At 38.9% G+C, this 21031-nt stretch overlaps 2 protein-coding genes across 2 annotated transcripts in view; one reads left to right on the plus strand and one right to left on the minus strand.

The window, feature by feature from the left end:
• Nucleotides 1-11920, plus strand: part of LOC117819479 (vacuolar protein sorting-associated protein 13A-like) — a 33942-nt gene extending 22022 nt beyond the window's left edge. The window contains 24 exon segments of the mRNA XM_034692872.1: nucleotides 112-243; nucleotides 370-503; nucleotides 830-898; nucleotides 2234-2366; nucleotides 2530-2587; nucleotides 2673-2844; nucleotides 2980-3133; nucleotides 3289-3435; nucleotides 3618-3699; nucleotides 3795-3864; nucleotides 4187-4301; nucleotides 4419-4532; nucleotides 5417-5562; nucleotides 5645-5726; nucleotides 5894-6007; nucleotides 6256-6331; nucleotides 6528-6691; nucleotides 6844-6889; nucleotides 6989-7112; nucleotides 7982-8096; nucleotides 9850-9935; nucleotides 10279-10402; nucleotides 10540-10614; nucleotides 10726-11920. Coding sequence (XP_034548763.1) covers nucleotides 112-243; nucleotides 370-503; nucleotides 830-898; nucleotides 2234-2366; nucleotides 2530-2587; nucleotides 2673-2844; nucleotides 2980-3133; nucleotides 3289-3435; nucleotides 3618-3699; nucleotides 3795-3864; nucleotides 4187-4301; nucleotides 4419-4532; nucleotides 5417-5562; nucleotides 5645-5726; nucleotides 5894-6007; nucleotides 6256-6331; nucleotides 6528-6691; nucleotides 6844-6889; nucleotides 6989-7112; nucleotides 7982-8096; nucleotides 9850-9935; nucleotides 10279-10402; nucleotides 10540-10614; nucleotides 10726-10800 — 2607 coding nt within the window. The 3' untranslated portion in view covers nucleotides 10801-11920.
• A 61-nt stretch (nucleotides 11921-11981) lies between these two features.
• Nucleotides 11982-20348, minus strand: LOC117818820 (guanine nucleotide-binding protein subunit alpha-14-like). Its single transcript, XM_034691913.1, is given in 10 exon segments — nucleotides 11982-12697; nucleotides 13292-13445; nucleotides 13546-13675; nucleotides 13776-13904; nucleotides 14351-14505; nucleotides 14682-14792; nucleotides 14794-14867; nucleotides 19013-19064; nucleotides 19066-19450; nucleotides 19618-20348. Coding segments are annotated over 9 exon segments (1056 nt in total). The 5' UTR covers nucleotides 19126-19450; nucleotides 19618-20348; the 3' UTR covers nucleotides 11982-12506.
• Between the last annotated feature and the right edge of the window lie 683 nt (nucleotides 20349-21031).

Raw genomic sequence — 21031 nt, forward strand, 5'->3', positions numbered from 1 at the left:
TATCTTATTCAGAGTTAAGCTCTTATACTGAATCATTTCCTGTGTAACTTTTTCAGATGAAACTCCTACCCTTACAGTGTTGTTAATGATATTGTGTATTTCAACATTCAGTCAGCCATTCCTTTCTGGCCTGAGAATGACACCAAGCGGCTCAAGATCAAAGTAGGAGGTTGTTTGTTGCCTCCTCAAACTATCGACTTCACACGACCAGAAAACTGCCTCCTGTTGCATCTGGACAGCTCTGTGAGTAGACACAAGCACAAAGATATGAGTCATTTATCACAAGACTTTTTCACAAATGTCTAATCTTTTAAACTACACCAACAATTCATAATGTATGCAAGATTAACGGTGTTGTTGTTCTTGCAGGTGGGTGGGATCATTGTAGACGTGAACCGATCAGAGCACTCCGCCACCATTCGATTCTCAGAGTACCACGATGGCGCGGCACCTTTCCTCATTATCAACCACACCAAAGACCAGACTCTGCTGTTCCATCAGAGGTGAGTGCCAGGGGCAGGATGAAATATGTCACCCTAGTTTATCATACCAATCAAAAATCCCCAAACAACCAAAATTAGAAACTGTAATAAATTAGATAGTTACATGGAGTGGAAGATGGGGGTCAACAAACTGAATAAATGAAACAGAAACTGAATTTTCTCATTCCTCACATCATTTCAAATTTCATTTGATATCAATTTTCCAAATGTGTTAAATGAAAATACTTGTGTCTTTTGTTGCAGCAGCCTCAGTCTCTCAATCCATGAAAACTAACAGTGGTTGTTTTTCTCATAGCCATGTATGTTTGTTTGTGTGGGTCATGCAGTGCCAGGGAAGAATCAGCGTGGGTTCCTGACTCGCTTCTCGACCTCTCCTTCTCAGGGGAGGAGGAAAGGTAGAAAAAGATAAAGTGGAAAAAACTGTTGTGACACACTCTGAACTCAGGAAAAATCCAAAAATTAGGAACTAAGTGAATTATTGGAATCTGAACACGCTGCATGAGTTGTTTATTGTGTATCTCTTTGCCAAAGGATTTAAATATGCACAACAATAATCCCCATGAAGTTCAGCATAGTAACTAATTGAAGATAATCTGACTATTATGTGAATTACAATAGAAATATCTTAATTTTTTCTGTGATGTATTTTGAAATTATTTCACGTATTACATGAGTCTCACATTATGTCACATAGCTGCTTTCATGTGAAGCCTATTTTTAATTATCAAGTGAGCTGAGGATGGCACGAGGTGGAAAAAAGATAAAGCATGAAAATACATTCAAAGGTCAAAACGGCTCAGAACAACAAACAATAAGGACGCAGGCAAGAGGACGGAAGCAAACAACTAATGCAGCATTAAAATATGAACTGATGTTACATTTAAAGGCTGATTTCACAGCTACTTAATTTTGACAGCACACCTGAGTTCAGAGTGATGTTCAGATCAAGAGTACAGGTAAAGATAAGCAGAAGAAGACCGCTTCAGCTCCGACTCTGGTTTGTCTGTGTAATCTGCTCCTCAGTTTTACCATTAAGAGATAAATACCAACAGTGCTCATCAAAGAATAAGAATGTTACACTTTATGACATTACACTGGACTGAAGTTTCCAGTGAAGACAAATAAAGTCTGCTTTGTCAAAGCAGTTATTCTGCAGATTGATCTAAAATGTTGAAGCACCACAGTGGTAGAGTTAAGGAGCAGGTTTGACATCTAAACCTACGTTCTCATCTATTGTTATGTTTCTTTGATCTTCTTTTCAAGCGTCTTGTAGAAAAACTAGCTTTTGAATGCTGCTGCTGACTGGATGGGATTCTGTCAGAGGAATCACACCTCCTGCTTCTATCAGTAGTTCTGTTGTGTTCTTATTTTTCATCTTCATCTGTAGATGCGGGCTCCTTTCATCTTCTCCAAACAGACTGTGTATTTTAATCATGTATCTCCAGAAGGGTGTGTTGGGGACTTTTCAGTGTTTGGCCGCCGTCCTGTCATGTGCTGTTTATACTGTCATATCTCTCAGGGGAATCGTTTTATGTTTTCTGTCCAAAGGCTACTTTGGATTGGATGGTTGTCATGGCAGTAGACTCTTGGTGATGGGCTCTGTTATATTGTTCTCTGTACCGCCGTCGGTCATTATTTACTTGATCTTAATCAGTGGGAAATAAGACTGTAACTGACACAGTCATTATGTTTGTGTGTATCTGTGTGTGACCTTATGGGTTTCTTTGCAGCTCTCAGAAAGAGGCAGAACAGGAGGAGTTGATGGCAGGGAAAGCTGTTCATTACACCTGGACTGAACCCACAGGGTCTCGAGAGCTGTGCTGGAGGTGTGGAGCTTACAGTGGGAAGCTGAAGAGTGAGGAGGTACAGCAACTGGTTGGGGTCATCCATTAACAGTGAATATGCTGTAAAAAGTGGATTTTGTTTCTCATCATCTCTTTCTGCTCTTTGGCACTGATGTTGTGTGTAATATGTGAAGGCAATCATGTTTGTTAAAACAATGTGTTTCTCTCTCTTCTGTCTCTAGGACATGCGTCAGGACATGAACAATGATGGAAAACTGTTCTTGATCTCCTTTTATGAAGGTAGAGTGCAAAGAGTCTGACATAAGATGCTTTGATTTAAGGATGAACAAAGTTTTAAATCAGTGTGTTGTGAATTGACTCAAAGGTCTTCAGCGCGTCGTGCTGTTCACTGCAGAGCAGCGCATCTACAAGCTGCTCTGTGAGAGCGAGAAGGCCCAGCTGGCTGAACAGGAAATCATCTTGTCACTCCAGAATGTGGGCATCTCTCTGATCAACAACAGCAGTGGCCAGGAAGTGTCCTTCATTGGTATCACAAGGTGGATAACCAGCAGCACACAAATAACATTGATTAAGTTTTGCTTATATTAAATGCTTGCAAACGCAGCCTGTATGCAGCTCTTGTGCCATTGAATGTATATTAATATTCCACCTGTTTTTCTTTTCCTCCAAAGCTCTGATGTGGTTTGGGAACTGAAGCCTAAGAAGAAGAATCGCTGGAAGACTATGAGCACTAAAGACGTTGAGATGCTTGAGAACAAATTCAGGGAGTACATTGAATCTGGACCTGTGGACAATTCCATCGCAGATCTTGAAAACAACTACCAGGTTAGAGGCTAAATACTGTGTATTCAGTTTTTATTTGAAATCTTACTTAAGTATCTTTATTTCTCAGAGGATTGCATTTGAAAAGTTAAGAATTCATTGATTTTAGTTAAGGGCCTACATTTATCAGTGCTGTGGTGTTTGTAATTGTGTTCTAGGTGATTTTTACTCCCAATGGTGTGGATATGCGGATGCTGGAGCCATGTGAGGCTCCTCTCAGGAGGCACTTCCTGCCTGGGGTGAAGGTGGAGTACAGCGTCTCACCGCGACAGAGTGCCTACCGTATCCAAATCCACCGTATTCAGGTGAAAAGAAATTAACACAATATATTCATGTCAGATGCAAAGATGAATTCCTCATAGATCCAGTAAACCTTTTTCATATTCATAATCAAACTAATTCAAATGGCTTCTACAGTATTTGTTTGTCAGTGAACCTCATTTTTAATCTCTTCACTGACTCTAAGTATACATCCTCTCCTCCACAGATCCAGAATCAGCTGCCAGGAGCAATCTTCCCCTATGTTTTTTATCCTGTAAAACTGCCAAAATCCATCACCATGGACTCAGGTCTGTTATTCTACTCGCAAAGTGCATTCAATCTACCTTTATATTCTCTCCATGTGCACTGTTGAAGTCTGTAATATGTATTATCTTTCTTGCAGAGCCCAAGCCTCTCACTGATATCAGCATCGTAACAAGAACAGCCGGGCACTCTGATATCTCTCGCATCAAGTAATTGTTTTTCCATTTGATTATTTCTTCACTTTACTTCCTGTTTGACCTTCCTCAAGTACATCTTTACTGGGTTGTTTAATTGTGATGTCCTGCACTGTGTTTTTGCTGTTTCATACCTTCAAATAGACTATTATCTAATCTTAACTTCTCAAAACTCAAAGATTCTTTCTACTTAAAATGCTGGATCCAGCAACTGCTTTGACAGTTTTCTTTAAAGCTGGCATTAAACAAAGTTGTTCATTTCCTTTGATCAATTTATCAATAAATCAGCTAATCATTGCTACTATGAACAGGTGACCTGAATATGTGTCTTCCTCAGGTACTTCAAGGTGTTGATTCAGGAGATGGATCTGAAGCTGGATCTCGGCTTCCTGTATGCCATCCTGGACATGTTCACACCTGAGAATGCCAGCATCAACAGCTCAGAACAGGAGGTCAGTCTCTCGCATTTCTGTGACGCATTATAATTTTTATTGACTTGAAGAGTCACTGAGACACACCCCCTAACCCTGTACGTTTACATCACTGTGTTTATGTTTTTATTCCCCCAGGTGGAACTATTTGAGAAGGACATAGAGTACATAAAGACTGAATTAAACTCTGTCTCTGCGGCTGATAACTCTCCCATCAGCCTCTATGAGTACTTCCACATTTCCCCCATCAAGGTTTGTATAGTGTTCAGAATGTCTCTGTGTGGGTAATGCTGTTATTGTTCACTGATGATCAAGCAAATGTCTTCAGTGAGTCCAACGTTGTTTTCATCCATGCTTTTATTTTTCCTCGTCTTGATTATTGTAATGCGCTTTTAATAGGTATCAGTCAGAGCTCACTCCACAGACTCCAACTAGTCCAAAATGCAGCCGCTGGAATTTTAATAGGCACTTCAAAATATCAACACATCTCTCCTGTCCTCGCCAGCTTACATTGGCTGCCAGTTTTTTATCATGTCGATTTTAAGATTTTATTGATTACTTTTCAAATTTTAAATGCACAGGCCCCAAACTATTTAAGCGACGTTTTAACCCCCCATGTGCCAGGGTGGCCCCTCAGGTATGTGGATGCATCTCTGCTGGTTGTGCAGAGATCCCGCCTTAAAACAAAAGGTGACCTGGCCTTTTCAATCAGAGCTCCAAGTTTGTAGAACTCCCTGCCACTGACAATTAGACAGTCTACAATCTTAACTGCTTTTAAATCATCACTAAAAACATTTTTATATAAGAAAGCATTTCTCCACCCCTAATTCTTGAATTTGCTCAGCATTCAGATGTCTTGTTTTGCTTCTGTCTTTTTTCTTCCCCCTGTTTGCACCGTTTTTTATGCTTTGTAATTCTCTGCTTTTTGGCTGTAAAGCGCTTTGTAACCTTGTTAAGAGAAGTGCTATATAAATTAAGTTGTTTATTATTATTATTATTATTATTATTATTATTATTATTATTATTATTATATATAAACACCAAACGGCTTTTCAGACTATATTTACTCCTTGGCAATGTAACATGAAAATCTATTTATATAGTTATAAAACATGACTCTGTATTTGTGTTTGTAGTTGCACCTCAGTTTCTCTCTGAGTACGGGAGGAGAAGACGGCCTGAAGGAGAAGAGAGACAAAGAAATCATCCCTGTCCAGTCCCTCAACCTGCTGCTGAAGAGCATCGGTGCTACTCTCACTGATGTGCAGGATGTCGTGTTCAAGTACGCACACATGCACATGTCCAAATAGGCAACACACAAACTGAACACAGCAACACTTTTGTAACTTTGTCATTTGTTTCAGGCTGGCCTTCTTTGAGTTGAACTTCCAGTTTTGTACCACACAGCAGCTCCAGTGGGAGGTCATCAGACATTATTCCAAGCAGGTAACACACCTTTTAGAAAGCAATGGTAAACTCAAAGTGCAGAGATGCTCTGGAGTGTTTTCATGTGTCATTTAAGTTTGAAAAGTTAAGCAGAATGAAACCGAGATGAAGCAGGGGCTGTCAGCAAGCAAGATAACAAGTCTGTACATTACACCTCTGTGTGTCAGGCTATCAAACAGATGTATGTGCTGGTTCTGGGTCTGGATGTGCTTGGGAATCCTTTTGGACTGATCAGAGGACTGTCAGAAGGAGTGGAAGCCTTCTTCTATGAGCCTTATCAGGTAGGAATGTAATACAAGTGCAGATAAGTGCTTAAACACATGACACATATATGATGTTATGAGTGTTGTCATGTTTTTGCTTTTATTTTTGAACTTTTATTCTGTATCTTTGAGAGATTGTGAACCTCGATTCAAAACCTATTTGGTTTTTTGGGAATTTAGGGAACCAGCATTGTCCCGCTTTTAACTTTACAGCAGTGCAGACTTAATGTCTTCTTCCTGTGTAACTATGATCTGTGCTTTTCCAGGGAGCCATCCAGGGGCCTGAGGAGTTTGTTGAGGGAATGGCTCTTGGGGTGAAGGCTCTGGTTGGAGGAGCTGTAGGTAAGCACCAGCTCAGGAAAAAGAAATCTGTGACAATGTGTCTGAATTAACCACTAAGTGAATGTGTCACAAAATTAACCCTTTCCTTACCACATGGAATCACATGAAAAAATGAATCCAAAAATGTTTCCCCACAAATAAAGTAATAGACATTTTGAAGCTGCTGTGACAGCAAATATTCATCTCTGTCTTCCAGGTGGTATAGCAGGTGCTGCCTCCAGGATCACAGGTGCTATGGCAAAGGGCGTTGCTGCCATAACGATGGACGAGGAATACCAGCAGAAAAGACGAGAGGCCATGAACAAACAACCCAGCGGCCTGAGAGAGGGGCTGACCAGGGGCGGAAAGGGATTAGTGTCTGTACGTACTCAAACATGTTTTTGATACTGATGTTACAACTATTATTCAATGATTTTAAAGATTTTCCAGCAGAATAACAAAGGCCTCAACCTACCACCAGAATTCTATGAATGAATTGTTGCGGCCAGGGTAATATTGTTGTTTCCTTTCAGGGTTTTGTCAGTGGGATCACAGGGATTGTTACTAAACCTATCAAAGGTATGTTGATTTGTAACCTCATTCAGATTTCAGTGACATTTTGTAGTGAACATTTGATGGCAAAATAATATCGACTATGATACAAATGGTGTTTTGCAGGAGCCCAGAAGGAGGGTGCAGCTGGCTTTTTTAAAGGTGTTGGGAAAGGTTTGGTAGGTGCAGTTGCTAGACCAACAGGAGGCATTATCGACATGGCCAGCAGCACTTTCCAAGGGATCAAGAGGTATTTCCATTTCTCTCTGTGTGTATTACCGTGGGTGTAGTACAGTTTTAGTTTATGTGAATGTTTGAAAGTACGTCACGGCAAACTTAATGTCTGGCATGGAAAAAACAGGGCCTTGGAGAGTGGCTAGTGTTTGTGTATCATTGTGTGTAATATTATGCACTTTAGCAGGGGTTCCCAAACTTTTCAGCCCGCGGCCCCCAAAATGTAGGTGCCAAAGACTTGCAACCCCCACTGTCCCTCAAAGTGATTTAATGTGGCTTCATTTAGCTAGTCTACAGAAAATGACCCTACCTATATGAGCACGTGGCTGTGTTTCCTGCTCCTTTATGAATTAAACTACTGCTACTGATGCTTTTGATAATTCACTGTTCACTAACTCTAATCTTAGGAGTCATCTGGCAAAAAGAAAGGCAGAAAATGCGTTACATTTTCTATTTTTAAGGTTTTATTTCAAGTTAAGCTTCTATTTTTGTCGACATTTTTTACTATAATAGGTACATTTTCTGTTTTTAGATGACTTAAACTTTTTTTTTGCATTTTTTCAGTATTTCTTTGTTCACCACAAGTTAACAAATTATATATAAGTGATACAAAACCAAAAAAAAGAAGAAAAAATAAATACATACAAAATATACAAACATAATGATAATAAAGGAATAATCATAATTAAAAGTACAAACAAAAAGGAAGATAAACATAAGAAAACAAGGTAAATAAACTAAAAATAATGATAATGTATATTTTTACATAACTTAAAAAAAAAAACTTTCTGGAAGACATCTCACGACCCCCCATTTGTATTCCTGAACGTGTGTGTGCCCAGTGTTGAGATTCGATGTGTCTTAATTCTCTCGCCTGACTTATAGGGCTGCAGAGACTTCACAAGATGTTCAATCTCTGCGTCCTCCTCGCTTCATCCACGAAGACGGTGTCATACGCCCATATAAGGAGAGGGAGGGTATCGGCAGCCAGATGCTCCAGGTTTGACATGATTATTTACATCATCAACTCTCCACGGTCAAACCTGGGCAAAAACAGCTGATTTACATTTTACTGAGCTGAGAAGAAAAAACTAAATCTGACATTTCTAATATTCTTATCCGTTTTGTGATTGAACAATGATTTGATTGAAGCATATTTTGCCCATGTTTGCCAGTGGAATGATGTGTTCATGTGTATGCTGACACATGAACACAGAAAGCCATTTTTTTTAATCCACCTTCCTCTTTATTCTACTTTATTTTGACCTTTTTTTTAGCTTTTACTTTCATTCGCGATTTTACTTTCGTTTGTAATTGTACTTGCAGTCCTGTCAGGCTTCTGTTCTACTGCAGATTGCTGATAAGTCAGTCTTTTGTTTGTTTAAATTGATGTTTTAAACTGACACATATGAAAGGATTGTTGATGAGCACATTAATCTGACCATAGCTAGGTGTCAGCAGTAGTTCTGCAGTGATCATTTTCCCATGTTTTAGTGTTTGAAATGTTGAAGTTCTACCTCTTTAAATAACCGGTGTCATTTTTTCACCTGACGTTATTTTAGCTTTCCAGCTTAATGGAGTGGGTTGAAGTTTGTGCTTATGAGTTACAGGTCAGAGCTGCACTATTTGGCTAATAACTAGGATTTCCCCTCTAGCTTACAGAAAGGTGACAAATTAAAGTGTCTTAGTAAGATGGAGGGGGTGAGCACACCTCCAGAACGATCCATCGCTCATTTCAAAAGATCTCTCTTCATTTGGTGTTTCGAAGATGTGAGAGATCTTTCCCCATCATTTACAAACTCAGGTTGTTGCTTTAATGTGTCACCATCTGTTTCCCTGGACATAGCGTTAGACTAGCTTTGTGTTTGTATAGAGTTGTTAGTGACTGATAATTCCTCTTAGTCAAGATGAATTAGGATATTAAGAGTAAAACAACTACAAATCCTACTGGATAACACCTTTCATGCCTTTTATTTACATGTCTGTTGTAGCTGATTTGATTGGCCTTGAAGTTATGCCTGTGTCTCTGTAGTTGATCCTGATCTTTGGTTCTCAGCGCTCTGACTTTGACTTCTCTCCTCTCATGTCCACAGAGGAGGTTGGCGTACAGAGAGTGGCATAGATGTGGCTCTCAGGATGAGGGTGATGAGGAGAACAACTAGAAGCTAGTAGAGACAGATGTAGTGCAGCGTTTTGCTTTGTAGTCCGTACTTGAGTGTCTGTCAGTTAGAGTCTTCACTTTGGGAGAATGTAGAGAAAGCAAAGAAAGAAGCTTTAGAACTTTCAGATGTTGTCATTTATTTGAGTAGTTTATGAATTGTTTTTTTTGTTAGTAGTTTGTGTATTGATCTCCTTGTCACTCTCTTTTCATCATTTCATCTCAAGCTTAAAGAGGAAGTGCTTAGATCGTCATTTATTGTCACATTAAATCCCCATAGTGTTACGTTTCTGTTCCTTTATCAGTCTTTGTTTTCCCATTCTGTCATTCCCCTTCACCTTTGTTCTCAATAAATGTTCACATTCTGCCACTGTCTCTGTTTCATCCTTTCTTTCCTCTTCACTACATTATCCACTTTCAACAGAGTCAAGTTTGGTGCAGATTTTTTCATTGTTTTCTCATTTATTGTTCACAGTGGTTTGAAAATGTCTTTGAACATACTTGTATATATGTATTGATCACAACTTTGTTGATCCAGACACTTTGCTGGTTTTAAGTTCTGCAGTTTGTTCACTCTTCTTCGCTCTTTCCTCAGAAAATTGAAAACGGACGTTTTGCCAAGTACAGATACTTTGCTCATGCCAAAGTCAATGAATCCGACTTCCTCATGATCACAAAGAGGTGAGTGTTTGATTCAGCTTGAGGACAACTTCTAGGTTGCTCTTTTAAGATTGTGAACAAAAGAAGAGAACTAATTGCTGTGCTCAATCGAACGTAACTCAAACACCCATGAATTTGAAATGATTGTATTACACATAATCTTTACTGTATGTTTTGAATCAGGTCTTAAACCAGCCGGAAAATAATGAGATCTCTGTCCTGTATCCTGATGACTTCTGACCTATTGTTTCTTCCCCAACATGTTTAGATAATCTCACTTCCTGTCAGTGTGATGATTTATCCATAGGTCAGCTGAACATTCCAGCATTGCACTTTTTTAAAAATGACATCTTTTCTTCTGCAGGGGAATATTCTTTGTGACTAAAGGCACATTTGGTCAGCTGACCTGTGAGTGGCAGTATCTGTTTGAAGAGTTCACCAAGGATCCCATGATCGTAGAGAAACGCCGACTGCGAATCGAGGCCAAGGTACAAATATCAATTTGTGTAGTTAAAACCCAAATTAAGTTATCTTGTTTCCTTTAGGAGATTGTTGAAAATGTTTGGCTATTAGAATAATTTTTTCACTGATGATGACTCTAAAGATCTAGTTTTGTGTATTGCAGGAGAGAGTGAAATCTGTCTTCCATGCCAAGGAATTTGGGAAGATCATAAACTTCAAAACTTCTGAGATTGCCGAGGTAAGATGAAGTCTGGAGTATGATGTCCTCTTGTAATAGCTTTTAATATGAGTCACTTTCTCTCCAGATTAAGGCTCTTCAGTTCTGACTTTGGTTCTTGTTTATTTTCAGTGGGTTCTTGCCAAACTGGACGATGCAAGAGAGAGTTTACCTAAATACTGACCAGCCAAGAAGAGTGAGCAATGATCGAATTAAAAACAAAAAAGAAAAGAAAATACACACATCAAGCCTGTGTGTGTGTCAGTGCCTTTGTTGTTTACTGCATGCTACTGTTGTTTACCTTAAAACACACAAACAAAGCTGTATGTTGACTGTTAGTGTGTGCCAGACAGCTAAAGGATAAATGAGTAGTGTGTATGTATGCATGCCAAAAAAAATGCTATAAATTAACATCTGGTGACGCACATTAATACATTAACTCAAATTGAACCAACCTTCATATCAATCTGTTTGCTCAGTTTGCACTCCCCTCTCAACACATCTTTGATTTTTAGAGATTTATTTTTAGTAATGCTAACTCTTGACTTTAACAACATCCTGACACTTATCTGCTTGACTTTAAAATGCTGGTGTAATAGGAGGGTTTTCAGTTTCCTCAGCTTTTTGACTGCCATCGTTCAGTTTGCCACTCACACTTGAACAATAATGATGTCGAAGCATCAGATAATACTCTGAGGCCAAATGGAGCGTAATTGTTGTTGCACATTGAACCTTGCTGTAAATTTTACTGGATAATATATAAGGGAGATAAATTGAAATATTTGGGAACTGCTTTCTAACGCATGTCATTTAAAATGTGTCTGTTTTCTTTTACTCTCTCTTGCTCTATATTTCTGCTTTTTTTTAATACATTTATGCGAGATGACGACTGTTCGGTGTGTGATTTAGAGACGCATGCTATTTTTATACCATACTTATTATCAGTCTGCTGTATATTGCTCTAATAAAGTGTGTTATCTGTATATATCTATCCTCACACAATATTCTGTATACGGCGTTACAGACTGTAACTCTGTGATTTTTATGTTTTTATACCACACATATGCAATGCCTACTGTATTGAAGAATTATGCAGAGAAGAATATATTTAAAAGAGACGAATGCTAATAATTATTAGCTGCTGTTTACTATGAGGAATATTTTAAAAGTTTGCTTTGGTTTGGGGTGCGTCGCAGCTTAACACCACTAAATGTTTCTGTTGTCATGTTTGTCATTTCTGCTTTGAGGGAGAGTGTTCACTGCAGTGGCTTAATGTTGATCTCCCTCTGTTTTAAAAAAGATTTAATAAAACATGTTTCAAATTTCACTGCTCTCTTCCTTTATCCCTTGTACTCTGAACATCTCAAGCTAACAAACATCACTCTTCATTCAGTAAGTATATTTGTTTATTGAAAATGTCAATAAATATAATTTCTATTTCTCCTCACAAACCATAAAGCACAAGATTCAAAGCACAAGTTGGATTATTTACAACTAGAACAAGGTCTCAAATTCAGCGGCTGTAACTCTCCTGAGTAAATAAGGCACTAACTGGCACAGTGACAGAAACGTTTTTCATAATTAAATACAATTCAGGAGCAACTCTTAACCAGATACCTGAATGTTATTTAAGTCAAGTTTCACATGTCAGTAGCCAACTCACTAATATAACATTTCACTCTCAAGTGGAATCAAAGTGTCTGTATAGGCTAGAATAAAAACTACAAAATAAATACACAGAAACATTACAAAACAAAAGGCATTAGCATCTCCTCTTTGTCTGAATGTTTACAGCATGGAAAATGAAATTATTCAAACTTTTAATAAAAACATTAAATATGTATTTCAGTGTCTAGGTAACACGGAGGAACAGTGTAAAATCTAATTGTTCTCTATGTTTCTCCTGCTCTTCTCTACACCAGGTTGAACTCCTTCAGGTTGTGTCTGAGGATGGTGTCTTTGACAGCCACAAAGACAAAGCGGATGTTCTCTGTGTCCGTGGCGCAGGTGAAGTGAGGGTACATGGTCTTGTCCTTGTCTGGGTTTTGTTCTTGATACATTTTCAGGATGAAGTCTTGAGCTGATGTGACATCCTGCTGAGGTCCTGCAAATCAGGGTTGATATCACTCAACATCTTTGTGACAAATAAAACTATGTTGATAAATACAAAAGGTATGCTGGTCTTGAGAGTGGTTCTCTGTGCACAAGGAAGCTGTTAAAATGTTTTTCCTGTGTTGCAGTATAACATTTTCTTCTTTATATACTGCATACTTCTCCACCAAGAGAGTTATAGACTTTTATGACTTTACACATATAATGCAACACTCCTGCCGCGAATCCTACCAAAATGTAGGTTATAATAATCAGGTATAATTAATCAGGTTCTGATTTAACCATATCCTCATAGTCAGTTGTTAACAGTGTTTTTAAATTACATTGTGTCACACAGAGGTATTTATTTTAATTGGCCTGTCATAATTGATATATAGGTTGGCCAAATAATAGAGATATAAATCCAAATTAACAGCTAAATCAGTGTTACATCAAAAAGTTAATGCAAGATCTGTGCACAATACCTCTAGTCCCAACCTCCGAATGAGATAGTATGAGTGAAACACTATAATAAAGGATATTACCTTGAACAGTGAACCTTCAATGTCAGTCTAACTCAGCAAATACCAAAGCCTTGGTAGTTTACCTGTGAACTCTGGGAAGTATGAGGCTAAATGAGAGTACAGGATCTTCTCCTTGAGGATGTCGGTCTTGTTGAGGAAAAGAATAACAGAGGAGCGCTGGAACCAGGGATAGGTTATGATGGTTTTGAACAGGGCTTTGCTCTCCTCCATACGGTTCTGGAATAAAGTTGCAGCACAGAAAGAAGCATTGTGTTTCATTTTACTAAATAAGGGATCTAAGTCTGAATGGTGATGTACTGATGAGCTGAGCCCTGACCTCATTGTCGCACTCTGCCAGGACCTGGTCGTACTCGCTGAGTGCCACCAGAAAGATGATGGAGGTGACATTTTCAAAGCAGTGGATCCATTTCCTTCTCTCTGACCTTTGACCCCCTACATCCACCATCCTGCCAATGACAGCACCAACAGAGAAGGTATGCAGCTTCAAAGTCACTAGTGATACATATTGAATAGCCAGTTCTGAAACAACATGCGTTAAGTTCTTACCTGAAGATGACGTTCTCCATGTCAAAGGGGTACTCAATGATACCTGTGGTTGGCACTCGGACTCTGAGGATGTCCTGCAGGTCAGGTATGTAAGAGGGCTGTGAGATTCGGTCCAGGTCAGTGAGATAACTTGAAGAAGGGGAAGAAGGCAGAATTTGTGCAATTTTATACTGTATAAATTAAACGTGCACCACTAAAAATTACTGCTATGAGCCAGAAAAGGCTCTTTTTCCATATTCTCACAACAATACAGGCACTTTATAATGCTACCTTTTATTCTACTACCAGAAAGTCATTTGTGTGGTTAGCATGTACATTACTGAATCACAGGATTTCTTTAAGCTTCAAAGGTTCCACAATAAGTCAGGCCAGAGGTAGACATACCAGAGTCAAGAGTCTAGTCCTTCTCAAACAACCCCCCTATACACTGAAAACTAGATGAACTTATCTGCTCAGATACGTTTTAAATGGATGTAATTTTCCTACATCAAAAGCCTTCTATTCTGGAAAAAAAGGAAGGAAGGAAGGAAAAAAAGAAAAAAGAAAGAAAGAACGTTTTTTTGTCTGAAGCTTACTATTTGGTGGAGTCAGACAGCTGGTACTCTCTGCGTCGGTTGTAGCACTCTTGTATTCCTGGATCATTCCACAGACTCCTCACTGCTGCTGCAAGACTCTGATCCATATCTTCCACCTTATCCACCTCCACCTCCAGGACAGAGTTTGCATGGCTCTGTGGACACAAGAGTAGACAAATACAAAACATTAAAGTTAAAACAAAGATGTCTAAGAAAAGCAGAGATTTGAATGTTGATTTAAGACACTCTGATACTTTTTACATCATGCTTAACCCTTATATTGTTTAATTCAGATGTCACTGATGTCAAATGGATCAGCCTCAGTGTGTACCTGGTTGCTGCTTTCAGTGAAGGCTATGTTGAGTGCCTCCATGGCTCTGACCATGGCCTGCATGGATGTGTAGATGTTCTGGTAGACTAGTTTGGCATAGCTCCTCTTGTCCTTCATCTGTGTATCCTCCTCCATGGATGATCCTCATCTGTTTGATGAAGGTGCTCTTACCACTCTCTCCAGTACCTGATGAAACAGGGAGGATTAAATTAATTACATTCATAAAATAATTTTGGTGAGTCGTAAAGGATTTTTATAGGCAGCCATAAGAATAGTCTCTCAGATTCAACAGTTGCTAGCACTTCTATGGCAGCCGTTTTCTCAGCCGTCTTAAATCGGCATAGTTCAATTTCAAGACTGTTGTCCATACATTTGTATGAGCAGATAGTTCACTAAAAGATCTATCACAGCATTTACAGTCTGCTTTGATTGTTTATAATAGTTAGATTAGATTAGATTAGATTAAATTAGAACTTTATTTGTCCACAATGTGGAAAATTGCCTTCGGCTTCACAGACAAACAGACAATACACATTTTTTAGACAAGAACTGAGAGAGCGCTTGGGATTCTTCCTGGTGATTGCCAGCAGAATTCCTTTAAGGAGCTAGTATAGAATATGGAGTATAAAAATATAAAACATATCCATATGTACATACACATACATAAGAACACATATGTATACACATATATGTGCATATACAAACGCATGCACATAGACACATGCATAAGTACATACATACAGAAATCCTAGAATTGAAGTCATAAAATTATGCTGGCCCCTGTAAACCCTGGATGGGGGACAGGCGGATGCTACAGCTTGCTAAAACTGAAATTTAAAAGTTAGGTTTGATTAGGTTTAAATTGAATAAATATCAAAGTATCTGTGTTGAATTCAAACGTGGTGTTATTGAAATAGTCAGGTGGCAGTGTGTTGGGTAAGGGTAGAAAAATACTACAAAAAAGGAGTAAATCAAGAATTAGATTTGTGCCAAAAACGTTTAATAACATACTAAGATTGCAGTTAACACACAGTCACAGTCACACACGCAGTCTCTATCACGTTCCTCTTCACTTCTCAAGGCTCAGGCTCCTGATTTTCTCCTTCAGACCACATGATGCGGAATAATTTGTTTAACAAATGTGTGTTTTCCAACAGACCTGAATATTGAAAGTTGTCGTGTTTGTGTGTAAGCTCTCATCATATGTGTAAGGGTGTGTGTGTCTAAGCTTGTGTGTATTTGTTGTCTCTGTGTTTTAGTGGGCATGTACACCTGCGTGTGCATCCCTGCTTCTCAGCAGAGTGTGAGGAAGCTCCGTGAGACGCCCGAGTGCTGCAGCACTTTTTGAGTTTCCTGGCTGCTTTGCATAGCACCATGAACACTTGAATCTTTACATCTTAGCAAACAAGGCTTAGACAAATCATCTACATTTGAATGTACCTTGTTTACAAGTCAAGTTTCTTGGAGATGAGGGGGAATGGGTAAGAAAGGAGGGTGAACTCTGAGATGGAAATCATGTTCAAGCATACTGAGAGAGTCCCGTTCACCTTGTCTTAGACCCTTACATTCAGTGAAAAAATGTTCAGTGTAATGTTTAGTATATCATACCAATCAAGCAAATGCTAATTTTACTGTGACTGTGAATCTTTAAATCCATATTTTATAAGCTAGCTTTAAATAGCTTCATCAAATTAGATTCGGCTTTCCATGGAGATCCTGCTCACACTGTCAAAATTTGAATGTGCATAACCACTTAGTCACTATTCATTATCCCTTCAATAATATCTATCCTGCATTTTGGAGACCTGTCTGTGTACATCCCAATATACATGTTTATGTTGCTGTATCTTTTAAAAATCAGAGTGGTTTTGACAGGATTTTCTGAGGATTTAAATCATGACCAAAAGAAGACCTCAAAAATGACTCTCTTTGGTCTGCTTGTTCCCTAATGGTGAACATTTGATGATGCGAAAGACCCTTTTTAGATAGGTTTGGAGGTACACTCAAACACACACACACACACACACACACACACACACACACACACACACACACACACACACACACACACGCACACACGCACACACACACACGCACACACACACAGATAGCCACAGTCAGTAGACAGGAGTTCACACACCTACACATTTGACCACAATTACAACCTTACACCTACTCTTCCTGGTTTGGGGAATATCTCATGTTTCATGGTGTAGGAGGTGTGAATGAATATGGTATTAATGATGTAGAGATAAGATCTACAATGAACTGTCACCTGACCCTGATATAGCAGGTGAAGGGAAACCTGAGGCATACAAAAACTACAATAAAGTTGTTTTTAGTAAGAATGAAATGCAAAGAAAAACAAAAGCAGCAAGAGATACAGTACGTCAGCTTCTCTTTAACATGAAAATTTGATCATTTATCTATTTTGTTATTGAAGTCAATCCATGCTCTGGCGTCATGTGTAATTAAAACCAGGAACCATTTACTCTGAGTTTCTTTTGATGAGAGCTATGAATGTTGTCTGTTCTCTTAGTCTGTGGAGTACTCTTGTTAGAATATTATACCTTGCTATAATTATTAAGTTCACAACTTCATAACTACATGGGCTATAGAGCTGTAAAAATGTTGAACTCTTGAACCTTTGTGCATTCCTTTAATTTTGCTTTCCCAGCCATCAAGTAGGCGAAGCGAAAAAAGGCAGCTTAGCTAAATAGCCAATACTCATATAGTATAGCACAAAGTATTTTGACACTTGTGTAATGTCCAAAGCCATTCAGGTGCAGTCGCTGAATTGGAAGAGGAATAAGAACCTGTACATGTTGATCTTCTATTTTCTTTCCTCCCACTCGCTTCTCTGGAGACCAGACTGTGGTCGTCTTAATGAACCCACAGAGAGCTCTGAGACACACTGACCAGTATATGAGTCCATTCAAACTGCTTTCACAGGTGTTGACGAGTACAGATTACTTAGTAATTTAGTCTTAATTCAAATTTATATAGAGCTTTTAATATTTCAATTTAGACCTAGGAAATTATAGAAAATCTAACACGTAGGATACAGAGGGACACAAAACAGGTTCTGGAAAATGCACTTTACAAGATAATGCTTAATGTTAATGTCCAGAATCTTATTCGATGTTATAAATCTATGATGCATTGGACTTCTACTGCTCACTGAATCAAGGGGGTTTTGTGATCATTTCTGGAAGTTACACTTCATTCTAGAGAAGATCTTTCCAAGAGAGCAGCAGAGCAGCTCACACCCTGCACAGGTCTACATTTGCATGATTTTTGCATGAGGTGCGCCCACAGCAGCTAGTTATGGTTTTCAAACACACCACAGGCTGAGACCTGGACAGTGACTCCTGTACCTGAAGTGCTCATACACAGCTGCAGTTATATCCTTTGTATCCTCCAGAGCATCGAGGGAGTCAGAGGTGTTCTGTGGATGCCATGAAGAAATACCCCCTCCCCTACCTTTATGGCCCCAAGTGATCAAGAGCAAGAGATTAAATATTTAACTGAGATTAGCAGTTAAAAAAACAAACTCAGGTTCAAGTCCAAAGGCTTCACAAACCCAGGTAAGACCATCTGTTTTGTCCAAGCAAGTAAACCCCTCATTGTGACACAAGGAGCAAAAAAAAGTGTTTCTACGAGAATCTCTGTGAAAGACGCTGTGCTACCATGGTAAGCATCACAACTATGAGGCAGGCCCACTCCTCTGACACTTGTTTTCCTTTTCTCACTTAAAGACATATGCCTGAAGTTGTTGCAACGTGGGACGAGAACAACGCCCACGTTTTCCACTCCATCATTGATCAAACACACAAATGTCTTAGCTTACACTGAAAGAATTCAAGTGGAAATTAACACGAGTTTCAGTTCCAGACATTCGACTAGAAACGGAAAAAATACCTAAATGCAAAGGACCCACGGTCTATAGCTGTAGAAACTATTTTGCACTCAATGTTTTTGTGTTAGTGTGACACTAAGTGAGCCTTGTAGAAAAATTAATCCAGGTCTCATACTCTGCGCAACTGCAAACATCCTGGATATTCTGGCAAAGACAGTGCGCTCTGCCCCACATCCGGACAGCAGATAGTGGCGAGGAGAAAGGAAATGTAAAGAACAGTGAGATAGGAACTTCATAAGACAATTAATTACTGGAATTATTACTGATGTAGAGTTACATCCACCCCACCTTTTTACCATATAATGATAATAGGCCTCTACTTCTCCCTCAAAAAGAGTCATTTACCCTGAGGGCCACTGAGAAAGTGTGAGAAGTTTAAACTCAGCCCTCCTGCAGGCTCAAGGATGCTCACCTAACAGCAGCAGCTTCAGCTCTCTGCGGGAATCCTTCTTGTCTCTCCGCAGCTTGCTTCTCGATCTCCTCGTTGATCCTCTGTTCTCCCTGTCCTCCGCAGAAACACAACATCCAGCCATCATCCACACTGATCGACTAGCCCTCTGCTGTTTAAGTTAATATGTTGAAAGTTGCTTCACTCTACAAAGTCAGATGGAAAAAGCGCACAGCATCTTTAAAGGTGATGCCTTCTTCTTATAAGTCCAATCAGGAATCTATTAAGGTTGTTTTTTTGGTTTAGTTATTTCGCGGATGAGACAAACTACGGAGTAAGTCCAGGGAGGATTTTGTTTATTACAAAGGACTGTCCTTCTCTGATAGGGTGCTGTGGTTGGTCTGAAGAGGAGGACACTTTGTTGAACTTTATCCTGCGGACTGCTGGAGGGCGTGGCACAGGCTGAAAATGGAAGAAGATAAAATAGGAAGTTGACATCCACAGCACGCACACAGTGGTGCCTTTACCATTACCATTCAGAGATGTCCAACTCATGAAACATTATAAAAAGAGATACAATGAGCTGTGGGGATGCTAACAATTACTAAAAACCAAGAGAAAGTACTGACACGTGTTCCAAGCTCAAGTTTCTTTATTCAGCAAATGTAAAGAAACAGGTTTAGCAAAGCTGTGGAGATCCTCTACTGAGAGTATCTTGTAACACACTGTTTATGTCTGCCAATGGCCACTATGTGGCAGGAAGAAACAAACCGAGGGTGAATGAAGGAGGCTTGGGTAACGTAGGATTCACAACTTTTCATTTCAGCTCTTGAAATATTGTAGAAGGTCAAAGGTAATTCAATAAAGTGATAGATAGCAGGTACAAATAGCCAGTAGTGCTACATAAAATGGCAAAGTGGTCAGTAAAGTTATCTTGAGTTTAATTGATCAATGTTTGGTATTTTTGTGAAACTCAAAAGAGAACTAAATGAAGGGAGGCCCTATTTTTCATGGAGAATCAAAATTAATCCTCTTTGTGTTCCTCTTGTGATATTGGATTCAAAAACCAAATAAATCATGAACTTTGTTTGATGTAATTTAAATGTCTTCCTTGATTTACAACTACAAGTCATCTTCTGTCTAAATAAACTATTTTCTGGTGGTGTTCAGACTTTTTTAACTAGAAAGTAAACACAGACATGTCTTACCTGAAGTCCAACATTTTACACATTTTTAGAGATTTCTTTATTGAATGTATGACTTTCATGTGACTTAAAAAGTAATGTGACACATCTGTGCTCACTTTTACTACTTCACAGAGGTTTCTTGTACATTTAAATTTAAGTTGTAGATGTAATTGTGAAGGATATCTGGCATTTCATTCGGTTATACAGCAGTCACTGACATGGACTATCATAGGGAGAAAAAAAAGATCAAGATTTAGATATCTTGTTTCTCTTTTTCACTAAATTAAAGAAATCAGCCAGCACACTTTTTATAAAGAACAAGTTGAAATTACAGAACATATAAAACACACAAAGAAGCAGAATCCCTTTGATACACTTGAATGCTCAGTAAAATGTGTGGTGAGCAGTTTTCTGTGCTGTTAATAAGTACTTGGATTAATAATAGATCTTAATTTACTGACATTACATTGTGGATTGGTCTTGAAATTAACTTCAGTGAGCTTAAATCTACCTCTCCTGTTCACAATATGAAAAATTTTAAAACAACAGGACCTCCAGGTGAGGGCTGGTTACCTGCCAAATTGACTGCTTGATGCCAAAACACAGCAGAAAACACTCTGCATGTGTCAGGTGGTGGTTTAGAGCTCTGATTGTGACATCTCGCAAACAAGTTCTGCACATCAGTTTAATTAAAGTCCCACTGAGATGTTCAGTGAGGTGTAATGCACTCTGGAAGGGATTTAAATCATGCATCTGATCTGGTAATGTAAACTCCCTCACGATGTGCTTGTAATGATGAAACATCAGCTACCTAAGTTCTATCTCAAAGTAGTTTCCACGCATGGGACTTCAGAGG

This window comes from Notolabrus celidotus, chromosome 9, assembly GCF_009762535.1.
Source record: "Notolabrus celidotus isolate fNotCel1 chromosome 9, fNotCel1.pri, whole genome shotgun sequence".
Classification (NCBI taxonomy): domain Eukaryota; kingdom Metazoa; phylum Chordata; class Actinopteri; order Labriformes; family Labridae; genus Notolabrus; species Notolabrus celidotus.